General features: G+C 50.4%; 1 protein-coding gene across 1 annotated transcript in view; it reads left to right on the top strand.

The window, feature by feature from the left end:
• LOC135260350 (E3 ubiquitin-protein ligase UBR5) overlaps positions 1-12,181 on the top strand; it is a 51,147-nt gene extending 38,966 nt beyond the window's left edge. Inside the window, exons 42-60 of the mRNA XM_064345584.1 lie at positions 129-362; positions 635-708; positions 1,015-1,187; positions 1,441-1,554; positions 1,731-1,951; positions 2,403-2,523; positions 2,643-2,988; positions 3,337-3,424; positions 5,310-5,454; positions 5,605-5,735; positions 6,489-6,538; positions 6,724-6,737; positions 8,562-8,740; positions 9,176-9,260; positions 9,357-9,512; positions 9,808-9,921; positions 10,335-10,479; positions 10,721-10,806; positions 11,495-12,181. Coding sequence (XP_064201654.1) covers positions 129-362; positions 635-708; positions 1,015-1,187; positions 1,441-1,554; positions 1,731-1,951; positions 2,403-2,523; positions 2,643-2,988; positions 3,337-3,424; positions 5,310-5,454; positions 5,605-5,735; positions 6,489-6,538; positions 6,724-6,737; positions 8,562-8,740; positions 9,176-9,260; positions 9,357-9,512; positions 9,808-9,921; positions 10,335-10,479; positions 10,721-10,806; positions 11,495-11,707 — 2,689 coding nt within the window. The 3' untranslated portion in view covers positions 11,708-12,181. The remainder of the gene's footprint in view (positions 1-128; positions 363-634; positions 709-1,014; positions 1,188-1,440; positions 1,555-1,730; positions 1,952-2,402; positions 2,524-2,642; positions 2,989-3,336; positions 3,425-5,309; positions 5,455-5,604; positions 5,736-6,488; positions 6,539-6,723; positions 6,738-8,561; positions 8,741-9,175; positions 9,261-9,356; positions 9,513-9,807; positions 9,922-10,334; positions 10,480-10,720; positions 10,807-11,494) is intronic.
• Positions 12,182-13,242: the final 1,061 nt, after the last annotated feature.

Here is a 13,242-nt window from a genome sequence, read left to right as displayed (position 1 = left end):
AGGAAATGACTGATATTCTTAGCAGAAACTAGGGGACTCTTCTACAGAACCTGTAATCTTCCAAACAGTAATAAAATGCGTCCCTGTTTGTGTTTGTTTGTGTGTGTGTGCGTACGTGTGTGTCACAGGCGTGCGGCCACGCTGCTCAGCGCGCGGCAGGGCATGCTGTCGGCCCGCGGGGACTTCCTGAACTATGCGCTCTCGCTGATGCGCTCCCACAACGACGAGCACTCGGACGTGCTGCCCGTGCTGGACGTGTGCTCGCTCAAGCACGTGGCCTACGTCTTCCAGGCCCTCATCTACTGGATCAAGGCCATGAACCAGCAGACCACGCTGGACACGCCCCAGCTGGACAGGAAGAGGTACGACGGCCCGTGAGCCGGAATCTTCCGCAGGCCCAGTGTGTGTCTGGGTATCGCAGTGAACGTAGCCTAGCCTTCTCATATTTACTAATGCACGTGTGTAAATGAGGGATACTGATAAACTGGTGGGGGACAAGCTCCAACTCTGAGAATCTCCTAAATCAGTTCACTTTTGTACAGGACTTGGCTTTCTGTTTAAATGAAGTCCTGTACTTCATGTCCAAATGTAACCAGATCAGTGAAGTAGTGTTTTTTGATCTGTGATGTGTTAGAACCCGTGAGATTCTGGAGCTGGGTCTGGACAACGAGGACTCGGAACACGAGAACGATGAAGACACCAATCAGAGTGAGTATCATGAGGGCGATGTCACTGAGGGGAGGGGATCAGTGTCACTGACTTACAAAATGTGTGCCCTCATCACACAGCACAACATAGCCGACTACTTTAGCCATTGTCACACTTGCTCTGGAGGTGATTTTGCAGCGATACTAGTCTCTGCATGTATATAATGTTTATAGAAGCCACATGCCCTGGTGGGTTGGTTTTGCTGTGCAGACTGTAATGGCTGACATGTGCAGACATGTGCTGTAGTGGGAATATGAGCCCTCCCCCCCCCCCTCCTGCCTCAAAGTCACACGCCTCCCCCCCCAGGCTCCACTCTCCACGACAAGGAAGAGGACCCGGTGCCGGCCGAAACAGGCCAGAACCACCCCTTCTTCCGCCGCTCCGACTCCATGACCTTCCTGGGCTGCATCCCGCCCAACCCGTTTGAGGTGCCCCTGGCCGAGGCCATCCCCCTGGCCGACCAGCCGCACCTGCTGCAGGTGAGGGCCCCGGTCCCCGCCCACTCGCGGCCCTCCTTAGCTCAGGCAGCTAATTTTGCTCACGCCCACACAAGCCTGATGTGAGCCCCTGTGGCCTGAGGGCTCGCATCTAAGGATTCGCATGTCATCTGGCTCATTTAGGGATTAGTGCTGCGGGCTTTCATTCCTCTCTCAGATCGCCTGGGAGGGTTTTGTGGTGAAGCACTGAGGCGGACTGAATTTTAAAAGTTTAAAGCTGTTGCATTTCTTGCAGCCGAACGCGAGGAAGGAGGACCTGTTTGGCCGGCCGAGTCAGGGCCTGTACTCGTCCACGTTCAGTGCCAGTAAGGGCCTATCCGAGCTGTCTCTGGACAGGAACTGCCTGGAGGTAATCACCCAGCCACACGCAGAAACAGCAGTACTGGTTGCTGTGGAGACTCAGAGCAAGCATGTAGGCATATGGTACCATCTCCTGTAGGTCCTAACCTGCTGACATATTTTGGTAGCGACATCCCATCAGGACGCTGTTTAACTTCCCCGCCCCCCCGTGGTCGTCCTCCGCAGGTCCTGCCCACTAAGATGTCGTACTCGGCCAACATGAAGAACGTGATGAGCATGCAGGCGCGGCAGAAGGCCGGGGAGGAGCAGGCGGCGGCGGCCGAGGAGGAGATGGAGGTGCCCAAGCCCGGCCCCTCCGCCCACGACCTGGCCGCCCAGCTCAAGAGCAGCCTGCTGGCCGAGATCGGGCTGACCGAGAGCGAGGGTCCGCCCCTGCCCTCCTTCAGGTGAGGCCCCGCCCCCAGCCCCCCCTTGCGAAGCTCCACCTCAGGCCATTCAGTTGCTTGTTTATTGGTGTTTATGGCCACATGGGTTAGTGTGTATTGAGCTCTGATGAAGAATGTTCTGTCCATAAAATTTTATATCACTTCTGATTAAGTACTTACATTTACAATGACAAAATTTCAATAAACCTAAGAGAGTAGCTGTCGAAATATCTTTGTTGTTCTTTTATTTGGCCGTCCAATGCAGCTGCACAATACAGACTGATAGGGTTATTTCCTGCTGATGGTTATTAAAGCATATATCAATCTCGTCTCTTATTATGTAGCTGCATTGGACTTCAGCGTGTAAATATCAGTTGCTGTGGACTTGCCCATTTGTGCGAATGCCTTGTTGGGATAGGTCTGCATATGTGTCCATCATGTGTCACATGGCAGCGTGTCTCCCTTATGACAGGCCTCACTGCAGTTTCATGGGCATGGTGATCTCCCACGACATGCTGCTGGGGCGCTGGCGGCTCTCCCTCGAGCTCTTCGGCCGCGTCTTCATGGAGGACGTGGGGGCGGAGCCCGGATCGGTAAGCCTGACCCCGCCGGCCGCCGAGGCTCGGACTCGTCCCGCCGTCCCGTCCCGTCCCTAACCCAACCTCCTCCAGTCTGACTCCATCCCTAACCCAGCCCCCCCCGTGCCCCGCAGATCCTGACGGAGCTGGGCGGCTTCGAGGTGAAGGAGTCCAAGTTCCGGCGGGAGATGGAGAAGCTGCGCAACCAGCAGTCGCGGGACCTGGCGCTGGAGGTGGAGCGCGACCGCGAGCAGCTCATCCAGCAGACCATGCGGCAGCTCAACGCCCACTTCGGCCGCCGCTGCGCCACCACGCCCATGGCCGTGCACCGCGTCAAGGTCACCTTCAAGGACGAGCCGGGCGAGGGCAGCGGCGTGGCGCGCAGCTTCTACACCGCCATCGCCCAGGCCTTCCTCTCTGGCGACAAGCTGCCCAACCTGGACTGTGTGCAGAGCGCCAGCAAGGGCATGCAGGCCAGCAGTACGTACCGCCCGGCCTACTGCTCAGCCCTCCACATGCGTCGTAATTCACTGTCTGTAGACCTGTCACCCAATTACAAGCATTTTCCCTAGAATGTGTTATAAGTGTGACTAAGAATAATTTTGCTTTTTCTGCAAGGTTTAATTTGATAGTTTACATATTTGTATATTGACATTTTTTGTCCATGTGAACTTTTTGTGGTCTTCTCGTTAGCAGGCTTGTTACAGTAGCCTGGTAATGTGCCTTTAGTAGTATAGTTGTTTGGCGTAGTCGTGTAGCTGTTTTGTATTTTAAACATGAGCCTGTGATGTAAGTGAGTCTCAGTGTGTTCCCTCCTGTCCTCTGCAGACCTGATGCAGCGCCTGAGGAACCGCGACCGGGAGAGGGAGCGGCGGAGCGGCGGGCTGAGGGCGGGGTCCCGCAGGGACAGGGACAGGTGAGCCGTTAGCGCACTTCCTGCAGGGCTGCCGTGCAGGCCGGTTTAGGGCCAGTTTATATACCGTGCTCAGTCAGTCCAGCTAGCTTGCACTCGTTTGTAGCGAGACATAATAATTCATCGTGCCTTTTACCTCAGAACTAACTCAATATGCTAGCAGTGACACACTCAATCCTTTTATCTCAGAACTGACTGACTGTGCTAACACTGACACACTCAGGCTAACCTGGGATTAGCCGCTTGACTCTGCTTATGGATTATGGACGTCCTCGCTAACAGACCACAAAATGTCAGAATGGGCAACCGCACATCCTCGACCCTCATCCTGAACACAGATTCACCGCAGGGCCGTGTGCTTCGTCCAGCCGTCTTCACACTCCTCACCCATGACTGCACCCCCATCCACTCCTCTAACACTATGGTGAAGTTTGCTGACGACACCGATATAGCGGGACTTATATCCGACAATGAGGAGACACTACTACATCTAGTCGAGTGGTGTTCGGACAATACTCTGGTCCTGAACACCCCAAAGACCAAGGAGATCACTGTGGACTTTAGGAGGTCCAGGAAGACCGCACATCCCCCTCTCCACATAAATGGTGAGGAGGTGGAGAGTGTCAATGACATTGAATATGGCAATCCATATAACAAAAGATCTCTTGTGGTCCCTTAACATCTCCCACCTGGTGAAGAAAGCTCAACAGAGGCTTTTCTTCCTAAGAAAACTCAAAACAGGCCAAACTTCCCTCTCAGCTCCTAGTAAACTTTTACAGAAGCACCATAGAGAATATCCTCTGCTACTGTGCCACGGTGTGATATTCCAGCTGCACTGCGGAGAACCGGAAGGACTTGGCCCGGGTGGTAAAAACGGCACAGGATTGTGGGAACTGAGCTCCCAAACCTGGACACAGTGTATGCTAGCCATCTACACAAGAAGGCTAGCAACGTCAGTAAGGACCCAACCCACCCAGGTCTCAGTCTGTTTGTCCCCTTGCCATCGGGGAAGAGATACAGAGCCATCAAAGCCCGAACTAACAGACTGAAGAACAGCTTCTTCCCCAGAGCTGTAGCCTCCATCACCCCCCACCCTCCCATAGCTGTTGAGGACTGAGGACTGAAGACTGTAAATATTGCTAAGTTAGCCTCTCCCATCCACCCACCCCCCAACTGCTGCTAATGCACTCCAACACTTCACTATATAGAATACATATTACATCTGCAATATAAAATCTTCATACTACATACTTATTATTACTACTATTATTATCATCATCATTCAATTGATTGATTGTTTATTGCATAGAGATGAGAGAGTAACAAACAGGAACAAAGAATCTCACTGCCATGTGAATGTGTATGTGATCAATAAACTTGACTTGACTACTACATTGTATCAATGTTGTAATAACAAGTGCCTCATTCATCGTGCAGTCTCTGTTATACTGCACTGTTACGGTTTACCTGCTGCGCATAAGTGCCATTTATGTATTATATACGGATACACTACTTGTATTCTCATATGTCTCTGTATTTTTAAACTATGTGCAATACTTTTTATACTGCACCTGTTTACCTGCCTCATCAAAGTGCCTTGATTTAGTATATATAGATAGAGGACACTACCTAATTTTACCTTGTTTTTATCTTATCTTGTTTTTATCTTGTTTTCTGTTGCTGCTGGCCTCTGAGGGTTACCGAACATAATTTTGTTGTATGCCTACAAAGACTAATAAAGTGTCTTATCTTATCAGTCCTTTTTACCTCAGAACTGACTCACTGTGATAACGCTCACACTCCAACCTGCTCTTTCCTACCGTTTACCTCGGAACGAACTCGCCATTCTCACTGCCGCCCTGACGCTCTCCCTGTCTCCCTGCGTTAGGGATTCCAGGAGACAGCTGTCCATCGACACCAGGCCCTTCAGGCCGGCGTCCGAGGGGAACCCCAGCGACGAGCCGGACCCCCTGCCGGCGCACAGACAGGCCCTGGGAGAGAGGCTGTACCCCCGAGTGCACGCCATGCAGCCGGTACGACCAATCGCAGCCTCCCATCGACTCTGTTCTAACAGTCACTTACTCTTACACTGGGCGGGGAATGATAGCTGCGAATGACCAGTGCTGAGAAAATAGCCGCTCGCTGAGGTCACTGAGGCTGTCCTGTGCTTCCTATTGGTCCAGGCCTTCGCCAGTAAGATCACGGGGATGCTGCTGGAGCTCTCCCCCGCCCAGCTGCTGCTGCTCCTGGCCAGCGAGGACTCGCTGAGGGCCCGAGTGGAGGAGGCCATGGAGCTCATCATCGCACATGGAAGGTACCGCCCCCGGGCTCCTCTCTCAGTATACTCACACTCCTCTCTCACTCCTCTCTCAGTATACTCACACTCCTCTCTCACTCCTCTCTCAGTATACTCACACTCCTCTCTCAGTATACTCACACTCCTCTCTCACTCTTCTCTCAGTATACTCACACTCCTCTCTCACTCCTCTCTCAGTATACTCACACTCCTCTCTCAGTATACTCACACTCCTCTCTCACTCTTCTCACTCACTCCTCTCTCAGTATACTCACACTCCTCTCTCTCACTCTTCTCACTCACTCCTCTCTCAGTATACTCACACTCCTCTCTCACTCTTCTCACTCACTCCTCTCTCAGTATACTCACACTCCTCTCTCACTCCTCTCACTCACTCCTCTCTCAGTATACTCACACTCCTCTCTCACTCCTCTCACTCACTCCTCTCTCAGTATACTCACACTCCTCTCTCACTCCTCTCACTCACTCCTCTCTCAGTATACTCACACCTCTCTCACTCTTCTCACTCACTCCTCTCTCAGTATACTCACACTCCTCTCTCACTCTTCTCACTCACTCCTCTCTCAGTATACTCACACTCCAACTCTCACTCTTCTCACTCACTCCTCTCTCGGTATACTCACACTCCTCTTTCACTCTTCTCACTCTCCTCTCTCACCCTTCATACTCCTCTCTCTCTCCTCTCATTCCTCTCACACTCCTCACACTGTCCTCTCTCACACTCCTCTCTCTCTCTCCTCTCTGCTGCAGGGAGAACGGTGCTGACAGCATCCTGACTGGGCTTGGCACTCCTAAGCGCAGTAATTTACTCTCCTGCACGACAGGCTCGTAAAACCAAGGTTTCGCTCTAACTCACTTCCACGGTGCCATGCTGAGCGTCGCTGCAGAAGGACAGCCGATGGAGTGCTCACAGTACTGTGATGCTGGTAACTGGGTACACCGGACTGAGGGCCTAGTAACTGGGTACGGGTTAACTGAGGCCGAGGTACTGGGGTACAGGTCCTGAGTGCTTAGACTGGGGGTACAGGTACTCGGTCTTGGTACTGGGTACAGGTTAACTGGTGCGATGTAACTGGGTACGGTACTACGTGCTTAGTACATGGGGGTAACGTTACTGAGGTGCCGTAGTACTGGTACGTACTGTGTCTAGGACCTGGGTACGTACTGAGTCAGGTAACCGGGTACGTCTCGGTGCTGTAGGTAACTGGGTCAGTTACTGTGTGCCGTAGGGTACTGGGAATACGAGTGCTGGTACTGGGTAACAGGTCGGTCTGTAGGTACCGGTAACAGGGGCTGCATGGAGTACGGGTCAACGGTAACGTGGCGCAGGTAACTTTGGTAACGGTAACTGGTGCCATAGGGTAACGGGTACAGTTATGGTGCCGTAGGTAACCTGGGGTAACAGGTACGTGGTGCCATGGTACTGGGGTGACGTTACTGAGTGCTGAGGTAACGGGTACAGGTCTGCGTGGAGTGGTAACTGGGTAACAGGTTAACTGTGGTGCGTAGGGTACTGGGGTACAGGTTAACTGAGGTGCCGTAGGTAATGGGGTAACAGGTAGCTGAGGTGCTGTAGGTACGGGGTAACGGCGGCAGGGTAACTGGGCTAACGACTGCGTGCTGTAGGGTAACTGGGGGTAACAGGTTAACTGAGGTGCTGTAGGGTAACGGGGTAACAGGTTAACTGAGGTGCCGTAGGGTAACTGGGGGTAACGGGTAACTGAGGTGCTGTAGGTAACGGGGGTAACAGGGTAGCTGCAGTGCTGTAGGGTAACTGGGGGTAACCGGGTAACTGAGGTGCCGTAGGGTAACTGGGGGTAACAGGTTAACTGAGGTGCCGTAGGGTAACTGGGGGTAACAGGGTAGCTGAGGTGCTGTAGGGTAACTGGGGGTAACAGGGTAGCTGCGGTGCTGTAGGGTAACTGGGGGTAACAGGTTAGCTGAGGTGCTGTAGGGTAACTGGGGGTAACAGGTTAACTGAGGTGCTGTAGGGTAACTGGGGGTAACAGGTTAACTGAGGTGCTGTAGGGTAACTGGGGGTAACAGGTTAACTGAGGTGCCGTAGGGTAACTGGGGGTAACAGGTTAACTGAGGTGCTGTAGGGTAACCGGGGGTAACAGGGTAGCTGCAGTGCTGTAGGGTAACTGGGGGTAACAGGTTAACTGAGGTGCCATAGGGTAACTGGGGTAACAGGGTAACTGAGGTGCCGTAGGGTAACCGGGGGTAACAGGTACGCAGGCTGTAGGGTAACTGGTAACAGGTACTGGTGCGTAGGTATGGGGTAACAGTAACTGAGGTGCGTAGTAACTGGGACAGGGTAGCTGAGGTGCTGTAGGGTAACCGGGGGTAACAGGTAGCTGCGTGCTGTAGGGTAACTGGGCTAACGGGTACTGCGTGCTGTAGGGTAACTGGGGGTAACAGGTAGCTAACGGTGCTGTAGGGTAACTGGGGGTAACAGGTTTAACTGAGGTGCTGTAGGGTAACTGGGGTAACAGGTTAACTGAGTGCTGTAGGGTAAAGGGGGTAACAGGTTAACTGGGTGCTGTAGGGTAACCGGGGGTAACAGGGTAGCTGCGGTGCTGTAGGGTAACTGGGTGTAAGAGGGTAGCTGCAGTGCTGTAGGGTAACCGGGGGTAACAGGGTAGCTGCGGTGCTGTAGGGTAACTGGGGGTAACAGGTTAACTGAGGTGCCGTAGGGTAACTGGGGGTAACAGGGTAGCTGCGGTGCTGTAGGGTAACCGGGGGTAACAGGGTAGCTGCGGTGCTGTAGGGTAACTGGGCTAACAGGGTAACTGTGTGTGACGTCTGGCTCCATCTCAGCAGCAGGAGAACCGCAAGCGGCACGGCTCCAGCCGCAGCGTGGTGGACATGGAGCTGGACGACCCCGACGACGGAGACGACAACGCCCCCCTCTTCTACCAGCCGGGCAAGAGGGGCTTCTACTCGCCCCGGCCCGGCAAGAACACGGAGGCCCGGCTCAACTGCTTCCGCAACATCGGCCGGTACGGACGCGCTGGGGTCCCCCCTTCAGTCAGCCCTCCCATGAGGCTTAGGGGCCTTCGAAAGAGCTCCATTTTGAATGAAAGATTTAGGGTGGTGAAAACAGAGAACTCAAATGGTGCTTCATTTTCTACTGGCTTATCCGTCCTACAAAGTTCTTCCTTGGCTATATGTATCCACAGCAACAAAATCCAAAATGACATTAAGTTACAGTAGCTCAGTTACCATTTCTCAAAGCAGTCTCCTGTAAATAAACTAGTTACAGTGTCAGAGCAGAACTCTGTTTTAAAAGCGTGAACATTTTTAAACCCTATTCATTTACAGTTAGTCCTGCATTAATTAGTCCCTGAAGGCACTCTGTCCAGTACTCACTGCTAAACTGCGTGGGGGTGGACAGGCGATACTAAAAGGAAAAATGTGTTTTCTTTTCTTCCCAGAATACTGGGTTTGTGCCTGCTGCAGAACGAGCTCTGCCCGATCACCTTGAACAGGCACGTGATCAAGGTGCTGCTCGGGAGGAAGGTAAGAGTTCCGAACCCAGTTTGTGTTCTCCCGAGGACGCCCGTGTTCCCCTGCGTCGGGTTCCTCAACGCTCGTTTGTTTTTGTTTTGCGCGCAGGTTAACTGGCACGACTTCGCCTTCTTCGACCCGGTGATGTACGAGAGCCTGCGGCAGCTGATCCGCCACGCCCAGACCGGCGAGGCGGAGACGGTGTTCGCCGAGATGGAGCTGGCCTTCGCCATCGACCTCTGCAAGGAGGAGGGCGCCGGGCAGGTAAGGAAGGCTCTGACCCCACGAATGGGGGCGAGCGAAGACGCTCTTTTTTTTATTAGTCCTTTATTTAAGTAGGTGATCACATTGAGATTGGAATTTCTTTTTCAAGTGAGACCCATGTACATAGGTAAGAAACGCACGCAGGCATAGAAACAGACAGATACAGTTCAGGCACACGTTACGATTAACGAACAGACCGCATGCAATCAATCAAAAATTTACATAAGAAGGTTTTAAAGGTCAGGTCTATCTGCGAAAGCGGACGAGGTGTGAAACCCCAGCGAATGCGTTGCAGGTGGAGCTGCTGTCCGGCGGCGTGAACATGCCCGTCACTCACCTGAACGTGTACGAGTACGTGAGGAAGTACGCCGAGCACCGCATGCTGGTGGTGGCCGAGCAGCCCCTTCACGTGAGTGCACCGCCCTGTCCACGGTCCACGCCTCGGTTCGGCTCTGCTTAGGGGGCTTCTGAGTGGCATGTCCGGCTAGCGCACTGGAGCACAGCGCCTCATGGTTAGGAATGGAGTCCAGAGCAGGTCTGCTTCCGCCGTGGGCAGGAGCCCCAGGGGCAGCGGTGGCCTGAGTGTAGGGTTTCCCCTGCTTGCCTGTCCAAGAGCAGGTTTTTTTTTACCTGGTGCCGTTGGCAACATGAAATTAAAGTCAGTTTTGTTCTATTATATATTTGAACAATGGCCACTAAGATTGCTGCAGTGTGTTGCATTTCCCTACTTATGAGAAGGCCGCTTGCATAAAGTGGTTGTAGGATCACGGTTGGAATGGTGTGTAAGGTTTGTTCAGAGTGGTAAAGCGTCTCTCTGCGCAGGCCATGAGGAAGGGTCTGTTGGACGTGCTTCCCAAAAACTCGCTGGAGGACCTGACGGCCGAGGACTTCAGGCTGCTGGTGAACGGCTGCGGAGAGGTCAACGTGCAGATGCTCATCAGCTTCACCTCCTTCAACGACGAATCGGGTACGAGAAGAAGAAGTGGCGTCGGCCTTTATCTGCTCTGTCATTGGTTCAGCCACACGGCCTGAGTCACTGGAGTCTTTTGGGTTGACCTTAGTCTTGACACAGCGATATGTTTGTTATACTTGGTCCAAACTTTGATTAGGTATTACACACGTCTATGCAAATTAAATAGTATGCAGTCTTTTTTATTAAAAGTCTTGTAGTGCAAAGCGTTCCTAACGCACTGATCTGATCGCCGCAGGAGAGAACGCAGAGAAGCTGTTGCAGTTCAAACGCTGGTTCTGGTCCATCGTCGAGAAAATGAGCATGACCGAGCGACAGGACCTGGTAAGGGATCGTTATTACGACACAGAACAGTCTCCACAAGCAATGCAGATTCTCCGACTGATCCCTGAAACAACCTCAAGCCAAAAGCTCCTGCACCACAATCACTTGTTAAGCCTGATTTATACTTTGCTGTACAACCCTTTTGAGAAGTGTCATGCCACAAAAATGAAAATGTCGCACAATGTTTTGCATTTATAGTTTGGCAAAGGGCTGTGGAGAGGGTTCTGTTGTCTGTGGTAACAAGACACAACACTGATTATGTTTACATCTGTGAAAACATTGAGACACCCGGTGAAATTAGAGAGAAATACTGGAGGAATAAATTTGATATCTACTTTTGTTTTAAAAAATGATGCAAATGGAAAAAATGAGGTGGTCTGTCATTCAAATAAACCAAAAATAATGACGTATCCATGACAGTGAATTTCGGTGTTCCATTTGGCTGTCCAGTCAACACTGCTATAAAGTATAAAGATCTGCGACATGACAAATTTCTAGAGGTACATTGAAAAAAAGTGTCATGTGACACTTTTTTCTGTTGAACGTACGTCATTTTTGTCATGCGACACTTGCCGAAAAGGGTCGTGCGACGCAGTATAAACCAGGCATTAGTTGTACAGAATGCGAATAGCGAGCGAGTCTCGCGTGCTGTGCGCTAGCTAAGCGGTGCTGTGCTGCGCTTCCCCAGGTCTACTTCTGGACGTCCAGCCCGTCTCTCCCAGCCAGCGAGGAGGGCTTCCAGCCCATGCCCTCCATCACCATCCGGCCCCCAGATGACCAGCACCTCCCCACCGCCAACACCTGCATCTCCCGCCTCTACGTGCCGCTCTACTCCTCCAAACAGATACTCAAACAGAAACTCTTACTAGCCATCAAGACCAAGAACTTTGGTTTTGTGTAGAGGTTGACAAACAAGGTGTTTACTGTTGTGTAATATTACTAGTTCCATTTTTGTAGTTTTTTTTTTTTTTTTTTTTTAATTTGTCTATACTATTTTATGAAATTAAAAGCGCTGTCACATCCCTGGCGGTAAATCTTATTTTATTTTTTTTTGTATTATTATTATTTCTGATGATATATACATTCCTGCATTTGGGTTTGTAAAGTTGGAGGAGCCCAAGGCTCTTGGATCAGCTCGAGACCATAACTTCCATTGCATTTAGCCAGACGGTAATCTGTTAGCTGAACCCCGGCCAAAGATGACAGCAAAAATATAAAATAAGGTTTCACTGTGATTTTTTTTTCCCCCCGCCCTGAGAAGAATGCTTAATATTATTGAAAGTTCACTGCTGCCTTTGTGAAGTCTCATTTTTTTCTTGTATAGGGGGAGTAGGGTATTTCAAAATAAACTTGAGGATGCAAAATATAAAATTCATTAATGTCTCACATTCTTGCCTTGATGAGAAGGGTAGAAACATGTTCAGGTCACAAGTCGGGCCAGAGCAGATCTAGTGCTCCCCACGATCTGCCTTAAAAACACATTTAGCAGCTTAATGTTTCAGTGTTTTGCCTGGTATATATTCATTCGGAAATGGTAAGCTGTGTGGAAATGCTGTCATGCAGTTAGTAGTTTCTGACAAGAGCTTTGTCATCATGGATCAATGGATCTTCCGATCAGATCTCTACTGTCTGTAGAAGATTTTCCTGATTAGATGCAGTAATACTCCTGAACATAATTTTGTTAAAGCACATTTAATGTATAATACAACTGAATTGGAATCCTGAATATATGAAATTACAGCATGTGCCTCAAGTTCATTAAGCAGTATTAAGTTTTAATGATATTTAAAGGAATTGATGTGGAAATCATAAATTTGTTTAGCAATGTTCTGAACATTATGTACATTGTGCAAAGTCTTCTGTAAACCAGAACTTGTCTTTATTGGCCAACAGTGATGCCAGGTGAGTGATGTGTAATTTGCCTTTTTGAGATTTTGAGGTTGGGTTGTATATTACCCAGTTATTCTTAGTGAATCTTATTTTCTTTGGAGTTACTTCAAGTTGTGTTTCCTTGCTTTAGGCCACGGGCCCTGGAATGCCCCGATACCAGCCGTTGTAAAACCAGCTTGTCAATCAGAAACTTGGGCATGTGTCCAAAATATCTTTCATCGAACGCAAATTGTCTGGGCCAATCATAACATCACACGAAAACTTAAATGCAATCAAAAAACCATTTTTTAAAGATATCCCTTTAATTCATGTTTTTACAGCAAAAAAAACTCCCAACGTCCTCATATGAAGGGGGTGGCTTCATCATATGATACTTTGAATATCTGAATATTGTTTTTGCGTCGCTATTTTTCCAAATAGACTGAACCATATATACAGATAAAAAAGCAGCTGTGGGGTGTATTTTCTTGTTGCTTTATTCCACGAATCCCCGAATGCCCAGGTTGAATCATACGTGAACTTGAAATACAATTCAGTGCATAGAAA

Source organism: Anguilla rostrata, chromosome 8 (assembly GCF_018555375.3).
Source record: "Anguilla rostrata isolate EN2019 chromosome 8, ASM1855537v3, whole genome shotgun sequence".
Classification (NCBI taxonomy): Eukaryota; Metazoa; Chordata; class Actinopteri; order Anguilliformes; family Anguillidae; genus Anguilla; species Anguilla rostrata.
Note: the sequence above shows the minus strand (reverse complement) of the source record. Positions and strands in the feature narration are given on the sequence as shown.